The 13,663-nt window shown below is 41.6% G+C and overlaps 1 protein-coding gene across 3 annotated transcripts in view; it reads right to left on the bottom strand.

Annotated features, from left to right (window-relative positions):
* Positions 1–13,663, bottom strand: part of CPNE8 (copine 8) — a 990,278-nt gene that overhangs the window by 428,177 nt on the left and 548,438 nt on the right. For all 3 annotated transcript variants that reach the window (XM_086967237.1, XM_086967238.1, XM_086967242.1), the window contains one exon: positions 3,598–3,702. In XM_086967237.1, the coding sequence (XP_086823363.1) occupies positions 3,598–3,702 (105 nt within the window). The remainder of the gene's footprint in view (positions 1–3,597; positions 3,703–13,663) is intronic.

The following is a 13,663-nucleotide window of genomic DNA, read 5'->3' as shown; positions in this document are numbered from 1 at the left end:
GTAGACGTTTTGGAGGAGCAGGATAGAATCTCAAATCCCTTTATATTTAACTAATGCCTTTTCTCCCATCGCAAATGGGTCTCCTGTATGCACATGATATCTGTATGTGTAAATTTAACAAATTCCTCTAATCTTCCCCTTTTTTTCCAATCATTTAGACTCCCTATATTCATAGAGCAGATCCTAAGTTTTGACATAGTTCTGTTTTATATCCTTCCTTCGGTTCAACCTTCCACTTGATATAGTAAAGAAACGTTCAACTTCATACCTTGTTACAACTTTAAATCTTAATCTTATTATATTTACAATAGTATCATGAATTCTCTTTTTTTTGATTCGCACCCCCTCAGCACCAGCCCAACCCTCCCCCCATCCCCTTCCACCCCCCCATCCCCTTCCACCACCCAATCCCTCCCACCCCCCTCAACCTCCCATTGAGGCATCCTGGGTCCAGCCGGATCCAGGTGTGGGCGTCTGTGTCGTCCGTACACCAAAATCGCTTTCAGAGCCTCTGGCCCCGCCATTGGAGACTGAAGAGAAAGCGCCAAAGCAGAAAATTGGAAAGGAGACCAAAAAAAAAAAAAACATAAAAATAAAAGTTTAAGTCTATACCCAAACAGTGATTAATTTTTTGAGTCTCAGGCAATTAGCTAGCCCCCTTGATGTTTATCAGATGTCTTTCCTTGCAGTATCCGATATTTCTTGCAAGTAACCTTCCGCTTGAATTTCGCTGTTGAAAAATCGCGTGGTACCTTTAAAAATTACTTTCAAGCGAAAAGGGTTTTGTAAGTACACAGTGGCACCAGCTTTTTCAAAGGGGGTAAAAAGCTGCCGCATTCTCCATCTTCTTTCAACTGTTGGATGTGCATAATCTGGTCTTACAAAGAAGGAGAATCCATTATGTTCCCGTTTATTAGTAGGCCGTGCTAGATCGCAAATGGCTTCCCGTAACAGAAAGTTACCAAAATACACTAACAATCCCCTTGGGTACGTGGTGGAATTCTCGGCCTGTTTACGTTGTGTGAGAGGAAAGCGATGGGCCCGCTGAATTTCTTTATCCATATCCCAGGATTCTAATTCAGGGAAAGTTTTTTTACAAAGATTGATTATATATCCCCTAGGATCATTTCTCTCCACGGCTTCCGGAATGCCAAGAAACCGGAGGTTATTTCTTCTTGAGCGATTCTCCTGGCCTTCAACCTTGAACATTAAGTCTTGAATAATCCCTTCTTGAGATTTTTCTTGCTTTTGGAGGCAGACAACATCTTTCTCTAAATACTCAATACGAGTTTCTAGAGATGCCATCCTTTCCGATATCTCGGTGCAAGTACTGCCTACTTTGTTGACCACTCCTTCTAACTTCTGAATAGCGGCATGATTCCTCTCACTGTCTTTCTTAATTTCCTTATGAAAATCTCTGATAGTCGTCAAAAATTATGACACAAAAAAAGATATCTTTTAAGGAAGGCTCCACCAATTTCTCTTTTCTTATAGCCAAGCCATGTTGTAGCTGTTTATCACTCCCAGTTAATTCCTCTCCACTATGCTGAGCCGGTGTAGTTTGGTCAGAATAATTGGATTCCTTCCTGCTTTTGCTACCTTGCCCAGTTATTCTTCCTTGGTCTGAACTTTCTTCGAAGTGTGACTTATTGAGCCGTAGGTTCCTTGTTCTCCTTTTCTCAAATTTTTTCCCCTGAACAGGACTGCTATCCTTTGGAGTTCCTGGTCTTATGGGAAGGAAGGCAGTCCTCCTAGGGTTGTGGAGGTTGCTGGGCCTGCAGGACAAGTCGTTTTTCGGAGCAGATTTCTTCGAGGGCTGCAGACAATCTGGTTGGGCTGGAGTCACGTCAGTTGTTGTCCAGAGTCTTCACATCTGCATCGCTGCACAGCTTTTCAGTCCTTCTTCTTCTCAGGATCAAAGTTGAGGGGTGCCCCTAAATACTTAATTTAGGGGCGTACAGGTACTGGCAGGTAGGAGCCACTGGGCTACTTACCTTTAGGTTGACTACACCCTTTGAATGTCCACTCCCTTTGGGAAGGGGACATACCCCTAATCCTATTGGCTAAAATCCTCACATCCAATATGGAGGATTTTCAAAGGAGGGGGTATCTTCAGCTCAGGACACCTTAGGGGTGGTCCTGGATGTGAGGGGACACACCTCTCCTGATTACTAATTTCCCCACTGACCTTGCAGCCAAAAGGGGGGCCTGGTAAGGAGGCAGGCATCTCTACTAGCTGGAGAGGCTCTGGCTAGCATAACAAAGGTAAGAAAGCCTTTGAGGCTCACCGCCCTTGAGTGCTGTTTCTGTCTTGGGGTAGGTGTGATGAACCTCCACCCAGAGCAGGTTTTGTTTCTGACCCACAAGAGCACAAGGCTCCCACGTCAGGGGGTCAGAATTGTCTGGAAGTGGCTGGCTGGTTAAGACCAGTCAGCTACACACTAGCGGTTGGTTAGATTTTCAGGACCCCCTCTGAGGTGCCCCATGAGTGCATTTATTAATGGATCCAACATTGGCATCAGTGTGGTCCCATTCATCTGTGATGTTTGGTACCAAACATCTTGGCTTAGGCTTCGGTGAAGCCATCAGGGAGCTCTGGAACTTGTATTGACAAGCTCCCAGCCCATGCACTAGGTATGGCTTCACCATGCACTTATAGTGTCTAAGAATAGACTTAACCACTATAGGGGCATATCTGCTCCAGCACTTATCCCCTCATCATAGGTATAGTGCACTCTACCTCAGGCCTATAAGGCCTGTTGTAGGGGTCATTGACCTATGCCTCTGGCAGTGCTCGCAGGCCAGTCACACAGGGATGTGTGCCAGGTCGACTCTTCACTTTTATTTGCACTAAAACATGCAGGTTGCTGTGGCAGTGTGCATGTGTTTGGTGAGGGGTCTCTTAGTGTGGCATAATAAATGCTGCAGCCCTTAGAGACACTCTCTGGTCACATTGCCCACTGGTACCTTTAGCAAGGGACTTTTATGTGAGCCAGAGGTGTGCAAATTGTGGAAACAAAAGTACAGTTTTGGAAAAGAACACAGGCGCTGGGAACCATACTAGCAGGGGCCCAGTGCACATTCAGTCAAAGTTGCATTCAGAGTCAGGCAATAAGTGGGGGGTACCCATGCCAAAAGGAGCACTTTCCTATACTTACTAAAACATGAAAAAATATAACCTAAAATAACTAAATGGACTGAGAAAATGGTAATGGCTAGAGAGATCCTCTCATGAACATAAAAAAAGGAATATGATATAGCACCAGCAGGATCGGGGAGTGTAGCCTAAACAACATGATTATAATAGGTAAGCATTCTGATGCTAAAGATCGTGAAAGTCTAAAAGGAAACGTACTGATATATGAAAGCATTCAGGGAATTCCTCCTAATGCTGGCAGACAACTGAACCAAATCAATCTATGGATAATCTTATGCTTAAGAAATTTATATTTCATTATTCAATGGCTGGAAAAGTCAAGGCAATGGATTGAGTATCACAACAAAACCAAGAACATGATAACAGAAATACTCTTTAAGTTGCTTATAATATATAGCAAATACAACGTACATTTTTCCAAGAGAAAAAGTAGGTCTTACCTGTCAAAGTCCCCATTACAAAGTGCTCGTACAGGGATCTTGAATGCTTGCCACACAGGGTTAAGTGTATTTTTAATCACCTCTGTCTTGTGGCAAATTGTGAAACTAAAAAAGAGAAAATCAAGCATACTTATAAGATGCTATCAATGTGTAAATTTCTCCAACTACAAATGTGATGTAGCACAATGACTTAACGTCTGACTTTACGGTTCGTTGTCCTACAAATTAAAATGACTGTGTAAATCCGAATACGATCTACGACTTTGAGCAGCATGAATATCTTCTTAAAATGATAAGTAAACAGCCAATCTGCACCCTTCTCCTGTTTTCTTGTAACAACGGGAAACAGCAATACACCCAGTGCCAAAATTAATCTATACACTCATATAAGGCAGGAGTAGAGAAGGTTTCTTACTTACCTGTAACACGCATGTCTTCATTAGTGGAAGGCTCTTCAAACACGTGAGTTAGTTCCACAATGCACACAGGCTCTTGAGGTTATGCAGAAAAATCAAACTCTATTTTGACCTAATTCCTACCATCATTTACACTTGCAGTGTCAGTGTAGCTGATAAACTAATAACTTCCCCAACACAACATCTTCTTAAGAGTTGCAAACAATGTCAAGCCAGGTCATCTAATCTGATTATGAAATACCCTGGGGCTATCCATTAATCCCTTTCAGAAAGGTAATAAAATCACTAATGCCATACTAGTAAAGAAAGTGTGTGGGGATGGGTTGAAAGCAATGGGCCCTTTTCACTATACGGATCTCATGAATTTTGTGGCCCAAGGAGCAGATCCACCCGAGGACAGATGATTTTTTCTCCTCTTTTCTTGCAATAATTATCCCAAATAGTGTTCCACAGCTACCTGCAGCGGTATGAAGGTTAGTAGATATAGTCAACGTTCCCAGAGAAGAGAGGCTCAATAGAGTGCAGCCCCCCAGAAGCAAGCCTTGTTGTATTCCTCATTAAATCACATGCCAGGCTCACTAGTGGGAAATTCCAGTTGCACATAAAAATTGGACGACATTTGTTCTAAAAAACGGGTACTGAACCTCCTTTCAATACAAAAAGAAATACATTTCTTGGTGAAGCTACCATCTGATCACTAAACCACATCCAGAAACCACCTACTGTAACTGTAGGTCGAATCTACTCTTTGCTTCTCTAGGGTGCAATAGAAGATATCTGGTTTCCAGAAATCTACATTACTACATCCTAAGATACGTATTCCTGGAGCAAACAAAGCATAAAGACCTCAGGCCTAAAACGTATGTAGGTTCTGTCAACAAGTATTTTTTTTAAACAGACATTTCGAGGTACTTCCATAGGTGGTACCATAATGCCCAAAGGAGAATCAATTTATTTTTGTTCTCTGTGTATATTGCTACGGGTCAGTTGACAGGAAACCTCACAAGTACTCCAGATAGTGAATATGATAGAGCAATTGAAAGTTTGGTGCCTTGTCCTCCAAAGCTTCAGTCAGCACCCAGGCCTTTTCAGTGAGTCTAACAAAGGTGGTATAACACCAGTCTAGGAGACAGACTTACGCCTACCCCCGTTTCAAGGGCTAATTTATAATGGAAGTTTCACATGACAAAGCCAAGACAATGGTTTAACTATAACTCCAGATGCTTTTGGACTAAGAATATATTTTCAGAAAATATCAGGAGCCCATAGCAAGAGAACCTCTTCCAGGAAACTGAACCAAAATTACAGTTATGTAAGATCCAATAGGTAGACCAGAGTGCAGGCCTTCACACAGACTTCTAACAACAAAGCACAGTAACAATACACTTCAGGCTCAGGTTGAGCATCTAAGAGCAGTGGAGTTCACAGACAGGATGAGGTCCGCCCTAGAATAGTGAACTTTTTTCGTGGATATATTTTACCAACTGCCATTTTCTCAGGCAATTTTAATGATGGATGAGTCCTAGGAGAGCAGGTGTGCCTACATGACTCCCTTTATGACCCAGGATCTGTGTTTATGGGCAGAGCAGAGATTATACATGTAACTGAGGGAGTTCAGGACAGTCAGGTGTGTTTCAGGGTCAGAAATCTTCGTCTAGGTGAAAAAGGACAACATCAGAACTTTGCTCGCTATAGCTTTCAATAATCAGAAATCAACCAGCTTCTTTCGTTAAGAGCTGCTCCAGAGCTGGAAGTAAACTGCCATTAATCCAATTTATGTGACGCTGCACCACCTATGAGGGCTAAAGACCAGCATAATGGTTGATCTAATCAGTCTGGATTGAGTATCACTGAGACTTGGACCAGAATGTGGAGGAAACATTGGCTAATAATAATGGAATTATTTCACGTACTACCATTCGAAATTCAAAGAAACATGAAAGAGTTGTACTTCATCTCCAGGTATCCAGGCGGAAAAGTAGATGGGAGAGACATTCTCCAACATGCCCTATCCCTGGGTCACAGCAAGTTAAAGTTGTTTCTGCTTCAGCCATTGAAAACTCCACAAAGCCTGAAGCTATGTTTTAGGTGAAGAGGTAAGCCCAAACTATGAATGAATCTGAGATGAGAACAGGAGTTTGGTAAATGAAACCTCAACCTCAAGTATGATCATAGTCTTTTACTAAATGTTTCTTTAAATTCAATGAATTCATATGCTAAAGTGGACATAAACTTTACTTTGATCACCGAATGCAATGAAGTAACTTGTTGGCTCAGACCTTTAGAGTAAAACATATCATTGCAAACCTTAAAGTGTCTTTATTCAAATGGATTTTGTGGCTCAATCCAAACTAGGTAACCCTCATATATGCCAGAAACGAATTAAAGCTGTTACTATTCCTCTTAGAGGAAATATCTTAGGTCTGCTGACAATTAATGATCAGGTTTTGTTGTAGTGTAGTTCCTATAGGCTCTGTGCATTGGAACAGTATATACTATAGATGTGACGTAGGACTGAGGTCTACTAGGTCTATCAAATATACTAAACGTAATAGTGAGTGCCAGCTAGCTCTGAGGTCACTAGAAACTTTCTCAAATAAACAAGAAGGGATTATTTTCTGACAACCGCATAAACATGACAACTTTGTTTCCCAAGAATAAGAAATATATCTCTAGAGTCGCGGAAACAATAGATAGCTATTTCACTCCGTCAATTGTGCATGCTTTGATTCACCAGAAGTGCAGAGAAATAGAGAGACGGGCGTTTTTAATAAAAGGTATTTATTGAACAGTCTTCTTTCTTATGCAAAATAAATGAACTGCTACAATCGGAATACTCAGCATGAAGTAAAGTGCGTACAGTAAAAAGAGTAGGCTGGCTTTACTGTAGTCAGGTATCTGGCTGTTTTCAAAGCTGTGATCTCTGTAACATACATCACAATTAATTCCAAATTTGTAAACTTGGACGCTCATTCCTTGCCACCAGTACATCTCTTCTAATTCTATTAGAGATTCTAAGATCCCTTGGTGTGTCGGACCCTCTCCCATGTGTGCTTCATGAACCAACGCCGCTCTTCGGTTCCTGTTTGGAATTACTCTATCCCCCACTTCGAGCAAAAGGAACAGAGTTTGCATCAATTATGTATGTATACGTTTGTGGATAGTTTAGAGGTAATGCTGCATAGCTACCTTTCATTGAGGCTTTTACTGCTAGCAATGTTTCACCGTCTATTACTCTTTTTGAACAAGTGATTGTAGCTACGGAAGCCGTTTGCACAGCTGCCTTTGCGGCTTCATCAGCCAATGAATTCCCTGCAACGTGGGCGCCTTCACGCTGATGACTCAGTGCATGGATCACGTGAGTCTTTTGTAGTTCTTTTTGTAATAGACCTACTTGTTCCTAAAGCAATTTATGCTTAATTGTGCCACCTTTTGCGTCTTTGAAACCATTTTGAACCCAGTTGTGCAAGTATTCATTGAAAGACTGGACGCAGTAATACGAATCGCACAATATGAGTGTGGGGAATTCGCGATCGGTATTTTCAAGCGCCATCTTGAAAGCCTGTAGTTTAGATCGCTGAGCTGTTTAGTCTCCGAGTGATTGAGTTTTAGTGACCATAGGTCTAAATTTACCTTCGTGCCAGCGACCTTTAATAATCGCGCACCCAGCACTATAAGCTTGTTTACCCCCAATTGCGGGCTGTGCTTATCCGTCTGAATATATTATACATCCGTAATGTTCTAGAGGCAGAATCTCGGTCGGCAGAGGACATTCGTGTTCGTATTGTAGAAGTTTTTGTGTTTTCAAGTAGGAGTCAAAGACGTATTCAACGTCTGTTGCAGCAAGAGAGTTAACCCATTGTATCCATCTTGGATGTAAAGCTTTTGCATTTGGAATGCTCGCTTTTGTCACTGCTTCTAGAGCAGGTACAGGTGTAACGATCATTATGCGTTTACCCTGTGCCAGGGCTCTCTCTTTTGCTACTGCAGTTTGAACCATTATCAGAATCTTTTCTGTAGAAGTGAATTTCATTTCTGCTTGTGTGTACAAGTGTGATTTGTGAGCTATTGGTACCTTTTCACCTTCCTTAAAGGTTAGGTATGTGAATCCGCATCTTCCCGGGATGATTTGGATCACAAGGTTGTGCACGTTGTCGAGTGTTTGTAATTGTGTTTTTGCTAACATGTCTGTTTGCACTGAACGCAAAATTTCTGTGTGTGTTTGAGTCCAATTAGTTGATTTGAAATCAAGTTTTAATTGGTTCGTAGAGAGGTTTAACCCTTTCTGCGTAGTTTAGAACATAAGTTCTTCCAAAGTTCAGGAACCCTAAAATTGACTGTAAGTTTTTCAGCGTTTTTGGAGGTTGGAGCAGCTAGAAAGTTAGCTGCCAGGCTTTTGTCTTAACTTGATAACTCGTAGCCTAAGAATAGGACGTTGAGGTGGACAATTCGTGATTTCTTAAAATTTAATTTGTACCCTTCAGAAGAAAACCCAAGTATTATGTTGTTCACTATTTTCAAGTGTACTTCCAAGTCGTCGTCCATAAGATAGATGTCATCGACATAAGATAATGCCTCATCATCCAACGTGTGTAATAACTCTGTTACTCTGGCTGAAAATAACTCTGGACTATTCATGAATCCCTGGGGGAGACGGCAAAATTGTCGCTGTGTCCTCATGATTGAGAAAGCGGTCAAGTACCTGCTTTCTGGTGCAATGTTTTGACAGAAGAAACCATATGAAATATCTAATGTCGTTTTGTAGTATTTCCGCACAATGTTATTCATCAGTGCTGCACTGTGTGCATTTTGTACTGCAAAAGTTTTGCAACAAGAGTTTAGATGTCTTTAGTCCAAAACTAGACTATATGAATTGTCTGGTTTGGAGACAGGAAACAAAGAATTGTTCCTAGATGAGGTGCATGTTTCAATCCCCCCTTGGTATTCGAGTTGATTTAAAATCTCCAGGACTTGTTTTTAAGCTTCTTGGTTACCTGGATACTGCCTTTGTGCGGTAGGATAATTTTTTAACTGGATTTTATGGTGAGGAGAGTCCTCATCCCATCCTACATGATTTTTGTATAATGCTGGAGCCTGGGCTACAGCCCGTTTTCTGGCATAGGTGTATTTTTTATGAATTGGAATGTGATTTGAGAAGGCTGGCATAATTATCTCTTCGCCATGTGGGCACTCCCTGAAATATTCAGGTGGCCAGTCTTGTTCAGCAAGAAAAATGTCCTAACCCTTAGATAGCTTCTCCCAAAAGAGTGCTTTTATTTTTCTAGTTATGTCCCCTTCCATTCGAGTGTCTCTTCCTATAACTTATGGGGTACACTAACCCTGGTGTCTGCAGTTTCAACTTGAATGCATTCATTCAAGTCCACTGTCTCCAGATGATCCTTCAGGATCTTGCGAGCTATGGTCACTTCTGCTGCGCTGTCTAGCATTGTTTGGGCCCACTCCCCGTTCTTGAGTTGTGTCCTCAAGATCCTCGGCATGTCTGATCTTTACGCTTGCTACCATCTTCCTTGTGAATTGAGTTTTGTTATTTTTTGGAACGTGCTGGTCGTCTTTGGACTTCACGAGTTCTTCTTTCGGATTCTGGAATCTGAAATGTACAAGAGGAACTTGTATCAGTATCTTGATATCTATCAGGTTTTCTCAAATATCCCTATTTCTGAGATTATACTTCTTGTCAGAGGGTTCCTGTTGAGGAGACCTTCCTCTGGACTGAGAACGCTTCTCTTTAGGAAGTGTCTGTTTACTGTTCTCTCACTTCATTTAGGAGTAGTGAGATTATTTTTAATAAAAACTTTTTGAGGATTTCCCGTTAGTTGGGGTGTTAATGGTTTCCCACCCAAACTATCTTTACCTAGTTCTTCATAGGATTTTTCAATTATTCTTGCAAGTTCATATGGTTGCTCTGTTATATCGGTTTCTTTTAATTTTTGACGGATTGCCACTAATGCTGCTTCACCTTTAATGTTAGCTAATAGTATAGCCGAGACCTGTTTAAAATCTTTAGTAATTTCATACCAAGATTTAAAGCAGGTTCTGCTCCATATTCATTCTGAATCTGTCTCAGGACGTCTGGTATTACCGCCATAGACAGAACACCATGTGGTTTTGTGTAGATTGAAGCAAAAACTGTACCCCAAGTGTCACAGTCCTCCACGCGTGGTGCGATCCCCATTGGTAAACAGATAGTCAGAATTCATTGTTTTTCATGAGGTGTACTTCCAGGGAATACTGCCTCTATTTAAGTAATTTTTTGAGCTAACCAGAACGGAATTTGTTCCCGTTTTGCTGGAAATTTACCAATGACTGATTGTATAGTCTGTGGTGTGATTTTGTTTGTGTTCCCCTGATGAGTGGAGTGCTGTGGAATCCTTACAGCAGGTTGGACTTTTAAAGTCCGCATGACATATTGAACCAATTGTCTATGTATTTTAATTAACTGTTTCAGCTGGGCTAACAGTTCTGGACCGGTCATGTTTTCTATGGCAGGATGTGGTGTATAGCTGGCAAGTGCCGGCCATGTTGCTCCTGGTCTACCTAGTTGACCGAGCCTGGTAATGTGATTTTGATGTTGTAGGCCGCCTTTAAACCAGAGCTGATGCTCTTGGTAAGTTAGTGGAATTTCAACGTCCTCGTAAGGAACGTGTTCCGCTGGAGCTTCCTCTACTTTGTAGTAGTGGAACTCATGTGTTACTACATTTGCTGCAGGAAACCGAATCCATGAATAGAATACCTCTGTCTGCCGATATTCATGTGCCTCTATGACGAATATAACTTTACCACCTCTCGATGATACTCCATTATTTAGGAGTTTGCACGTTATTGTTTTTCTTACATTTGCCGGGATGATTATCGCATCATCGTCGTTTTGTTGGAGACTTGTGTCGTCTAAAACTGCTTGAGCAGCTCTAGCTAATTCTTCGTCACTATTCATTATTTTGTTAACTGAAAGTTTGCAGAACAAGTTTCAAGGAGACTAAGATTAGGTGCACAATATTTTGGAACACTGTATCCTTCAACATTGAACAAACCAAAAACTAATACATAGGATTTTCGTCCTACTCAGTTATGGCGGATATTTTATCCTTTAACCCACTCCAGACGTCTATTGGAGTATTTTTACGGGCCAAAAGGGGTCTGTGTGAAAAGCACGACTGATTTACTCTAGCATTAAGTTATCGCCTTACCAAACGTTGGGCGCCATGTAGTGTAGTTCCTATATTCCCAATAGGCTCTGCGCGTTCGAATAGTATATACTATAGATGTGACGTAGGACTGAGGTCTACAAGGTCTCTATCGAATATACTAAACTTAATAGTGAGTGAGGTCACTAGCTCAGAGGTCACTAGAAACTTTCTCAAATAAATAAGAAGGGATTAGTTTCTGACAACCGCAAAAACACAACAACTTTGTCTCCCAAGAATAATATCTCTAGAGTCGCGGAAACAATAGATAGCTATTTCACCTAGTCAATCGTGCACGCTTCGCTTAACCAGAAGTGCAGAGAAATAAAATAGAGAGACGGGCGGTTTCAATAAAAGGTATTTATTGAACAGTCTTCTTTGTCATGCAAAAGAAATGAACAGCTACAATCGCAGTACTTAGCATGAAGTAAAGTGCGTACAGTATAAAATAGTATTACAAAGTAATATTGTAATAGCATGTTATGGTTGCTAAGCCATAGATAAATACATAAAATACATACATTAATAAATAATGACTAAAAGTACTCAACTGGTGCTTCTAAAATATGCCTACCCCGCTGTACCTAACCGAAGTCTAGTACAAGGGAAGAAGTAAGTGAGGTGTAGCTTAGTTTTAGTATTCTTTGACAAGAATATATTCCAAGAATTCTCTAAGGGTCTAATCAGCTCTGTACCTTGGTTTAGAATAAAGAGGTCTGGTATCTCTCTCTCTCTCAGGACTCTATTTCCCAGCAACCCGCAAGGGTAGCCTGGAAACACTGGAGCTGGATTTCTCGGCAGGAGAAAAGACAGCGTCTCTCTCAGTGCGTCAGCGGGAGGGTCGGCTTCCTTCGGCACTTGCTTCGGCGAGCTGTGTCATATAGGTAGATAGTCGAACTGCTCCAAACCACTGTGTGTTTGCCTGAGCAAGTGTGTTTCTATTTATACCTTGAAGGTGCCGAGTTTGACAGGGTTGGACATAATAACGTCATCAAAGACTCAGTCCTTTGAAAACTCCATGATTTCTTGGATAACTTAATATTCAAGCAAGGGGAAGTCCCTGACTGCTGAAGGCGGGTTTTTCCAAGAAATCGTTGTGGATTTTTGGAACTAGTGGAAGTAGCCCTGCCGTATTTGGACTGCATAGGCTAAGTCTAAATATGGTTATGATTTCTATGTCTATATAAGGATAGTGTGATTTATACCTATATATGGCATGAATCGGGAAAATTACACTAGGGTCCTAAATTCATATACAACATTGTGGTTATTGTAGATTTCTAGTATATGGAAAGCCTGTTGGAGACTCCTGGGGCAGGTTCTACAATTAATTTATTGATGGTGTTCTGTGTTACATGCATGTGATGGACCTTATATTTCATTAGGAATGTGCTAGAACATTGGATATTTGCAATACCAAACTAATATTAGTGAACGTACATGTCTTGTTTATACTCTAGTGCTGAAAATATTTTCTCTGAAACAGGTGAATATTCTATTGCAAGTCTCCCCCACGATCAATGTATAGTCACTGAATAGAAATAAGATGCACAAAGATGAGAATTTCCGCCAAAAAAAGGCATTGGTCAAATGCAGCAGAATAAGCCTTAAAGGCATGCATATAGCTAAGTCTTTTGGCTAGATCTTACCATATATGTTAGGTGTCAGAATATTACGAAGCATATCACAACCTGGGCCAGTATTATCATAAAGGCGCACCTTCTCTGTTTGCGCCACGGTAGACCTTAAAACAGGTGCGCAGGGCGCAAACAGGAAAAGTGTGCCCTATTATGGTGAATGCATTGGGGGCAGCGTATTCAAGTAAAATGTGGAGCACTTGCTTCAAAGCCACTCCCAGTTTCAATGTGCAAACAGCAAACGGCCTGCACTCTGAAGATGAAGTAGAGTTTGCCTACAAGGTGATGTCTAGGGGGGGGGTCCTTGGGATTCCCCTTCTCCCCTCCAGAGGGTTGCCTTTAGAAGGTGCACTGAAAGTGTATTACTTGTTTGTGGAGCAACCTCAGTGTGCCCCTTAAAGAAATGTTTGCCTCTATTCCCGCGTCCATATCACAGCACTGGCACAAAGTCAAAGTGATTCCTTCATTTACATGAGGCCACGCCCCCACTCAAATGAGGGCACACCCTCTACCAATAGCGCTGGTGCTACATGTGCGCCAAAGCTGTCAGAATTACAGAAGAAGCTGCACAAGCGTCTACAGACCCTTCTGCAGCACCAAAGTCACCTGGAGGTGTACAAAGCAGGTACACATGCCGGTTGCGCCCAGGGCAATTTCTGAAATATGCTCCAGGACTCAAACCATTCACCTTTTCTGACGCTATTAAATTCCAAATTGATTCTGCTCCTACGGACAGCCTTGTATACTCCTGCTGCACTCGTCACTTTACCTGCCCTGCACTCGTCACTTTACCGTGCCTGTTGAGTTCTGT

This window comes from Lissotriton vulgaris, chromosome 1_1, assembly GCF_964263255.1.
Source record: "Lissotriton vulgaris chromosome 1_1, aLisVul1.2, whole genome shotgun sequence".
Classification (NCBI taxonomy): Eukaryota; Metazoa; Chordata; class Amphibia; order Caudata; family Salamandridae; genus Lissotriton; species Lissotriton vulgaris.
The sequence above is the reverse complement of the archived record's forward strand: the minus strand, read 5'-3'. Positions and strand labels throughout refer to the sequence as shown.